The sequence below is a fragment of the Fukomys damarensis genome, unplaced genomic scaffold, assembly GCF_012274545.1.
Source record: "Fukomys damarensis isolate Sample0158 unplaced genomic scaffold, DMR_v1.0_HiC HiC_scaffold_88, whole genome shotgun sequence".
In the NCBI taxonomy this organism is placed as follows: Eukaryota; Metazoa; Chordata; class Mammalia; order Rodentia; family Bathyergidae; genus Fukomys; species Fukomys damarensis.
In genome coordinates, this window is record NW_022901000.1 from 15,125 (window position 1) to 17,775 (window position 2,651).

Genomic DNA, 2,651 nt, shown 5'->3' on the forward strand with positions numbered 1-2,651 from the left:
TGCAGAAATGAGACACTGCATTGTTATTAAACAAATTAATCACTCACACATCAGTGGCATAGCTGAATTTTACAACTCACTGTTGCAGCCAAGTGCCCAGCTGTGAGGCACTGCTGAGCCTTACAGCAAAGTGTGGCAGCTCTGGAACAGAGCTCTCATAATTTGAAGATTTGGGAATCTGCTAGTAAATGTAAGAGGTGGGAAAAAAACTTTATTCACTGGCAAGTCCCAGTGGGCTCAGAGGATTCTGAGCACTCTACCAGAAATGAGAGCCTCCCTATATAGGGACCTGCAGGGTAGGAAAGCATGCTCAATTAAGCGGGGCTGTGGTGGGGTTGAAGTTCAAGAACTTTCCAGAAGCAGAGGGGCCGAGTTAGAGAACATTCCAGGGAGAAGCTACAGAACCTTCTTGTGAGGGGACAGAGCTTAACAGAACATCCCTGAAAGGTCACAAAGTTCAAACAGCCACAAACCATTTTGACACATTGGGTAGGAGACCAGCAGCACAATGTTACATTTCCAAAACAAAACATTTTGTGGGAAAAGAAAATGGAGGCTAGGCCAGGGCCCATGTGATTGTATAGCACTTTTCTATCAATTGTCTTTGGGGGGAAATGATTATGATAGGTATCTCCTGTCAGCTTCACGGGCATTAAGGTGCCACGACATGTTTCCTAAACAGAGCATTACAGTATTCTAATGTCAATGAAGTTGTAGCATCACTTTGAAACCAGCAAGAACTTAAAGGAAAAGGAATTGGATATGCTGAGTGTAGAAACCATGAGAGCTCTAAAACAGAAGGTATAACAGAAAGGAAAGGGGTTTTGGAGCATCCTGAGGATTGATTTTCACTTCTCAACACTTGTGCATCAATCTCAATAACCCACACAAGCAAGAAATTTTGTAACCTTTTCTGTTACAAACAAAAGATCCTAATGGTCATGAGTGAGGTGGCCCTGGTGGGTGCGGCCAGCTCTGCATTGGCCCTTTGGATCTGTGACATCACAGCAGCCTGTGTGAGGTCACAGCAGTTATCAATATAAGGCCGTGGCTCAGGGGGGCCTGTTGTGGGTGGAAGGAGATTACTGAGAGGGAGTTGGTGGAGACTGTTGTTGATTTGGTACTACGGGGAGTGCACAATGTCGTTACAATGTGCAAAGCAGTGTTCCTGTAAAGCCAGCGAAGAAACATCATGTCTGGGCCTGAAGACCAGCTTGCAGACATATACGATGCAGGATAAATATGTAGTGCTGCGCCTCATGGCCCAAGGCAGCTTTGGGAAGGTGTTCCTGTCAAGACACTGTGGAACAGGAATCCAGGTAGCTCTAAAGGAGTTAAAAAGGGCAGGCGTGGGAGAGTCCTTCATTAAGATCGAGGTTGGCATACTGAAGGACCTTCAACACCCCAATATCACACAATTGCTGGAAGTAATAGAAGATCAACACAAAGTACACCTGGTCTTAGAATATGTAATGGGGGTCAACCTGCGACAAGAGATACGCAGAAGCCATAAGAATAGGCTGCATACGGGCCCTACGCTGCTGCTGCCTGCCACCCTCGGGGCACCACCGACACTAGGTGGCCCCAAATACAGGGCCATGAGCAACTCCGTGGACATGGACGTCCTACTCATGGCAGATCAGCCACACAGGAGGAAGACACATCCTCCAAAGTAAGGAGCTTCTCTCTGCTCTCCTCCTCACATGTCCCTGTGTGAGGGTTTCTAAGCAGGAGCCACAGAGTTGCTGGAGGGATGGTGAACCCAGGTGAAAAGAGGCAGCCCTGCCTGTTCTGAGGACTGGGACACTGCTGTTCCCCTGGCCACCGTGTAGAAGCAACCTCTTGGCAGCAGTGGATTACTGCCACGATCGTGGCATTGTACATGGGGACCTCAAGCCCGCAAATGTTTTGATCGACACCCAAGGTTGGGCCAAGGTCTGTGACTTTGGATTGGGGATCCAGTTCCACCCCGGGCAGAAGGTGACTGCAGTTGGGGGAACACTGGCATATTCTTCCCCGGAAAAATTCTCTCGCAAGCGGTACGAAGGTCCTCCCCTAGACATCTGGGCCCTGGGAGTGACTTTATGTGAGATGCTTACTGGGGATTATCTCTTTGCTGAATGTAAATCCCAGATAATAGAAAATATCATGCATGGGACGGTCTCTTACCCCAAATTCATCTCTAACAATGCCAAAAGACTAATTGGCAAAATCCTAACCTGGGACCCCACGAAGCGGCCAACAATACAAAAGATCCTGAAGCACCGATGGATCCGGGGTGTCCGGCCCCCCAGTCCTCCGGAGCCACTCCCTGTGAACATAAAGAGGGCAATCCTCAGCCGAATGGCTGGGATGGGGTTTGATCCCCTAATAGTAATGGACAATTTGCGGAGAAAGAACTACGCTCATGAGATGGCAACATACCTTTTATTGCAGACCCAGGCCCTCCAGGGGCCTGTGCATGAGGCTGTGCAGGAAACATCATGCTGCCTGACAGGCCCTGCACCGTCAGATCATGTCCCCTGGAGGAGGCTCGGAGAGCCTGTCCCCTGCACAGGCTGCTTATTCCCCAGGGTGAAAGCCCGAGGGGAGCAGGGTTGCAGAGGCTGCCAGCCACCCACGACCATCCAGAGCACCCCAACTCCCTGCCT

At 49.7% G+C, this 2,651-nt stretch overlaps 1 protein-coding gene across 1 annotated transcript in view; it reads left to right on the top strand.

Annotated features, from left to right (window-relative positions):
• Positions 1-1,139: 1,139 nt before the first annotated feature.
• LOC117284913 (sperm motility kinase 2B-like) overlaps positions 1,140-2,651 on the top strand; it is a 4,662-nt gene continuing 3,150 nt past the window's right edge. Inside the window, exons 1-2 of the mRNA XM_033760586.1 lie at positions 1,140-1,672; positions 1,833-2,596. Of these exons, the coding sequence (XP_033616477.1) occupies positions 1,140-1,672; positions 1,833-2,596 (1,297 nt within the window). The remainder of the gene's footprint in view (positions 1,673-1,832; positions 2,597-2,651) is intronic.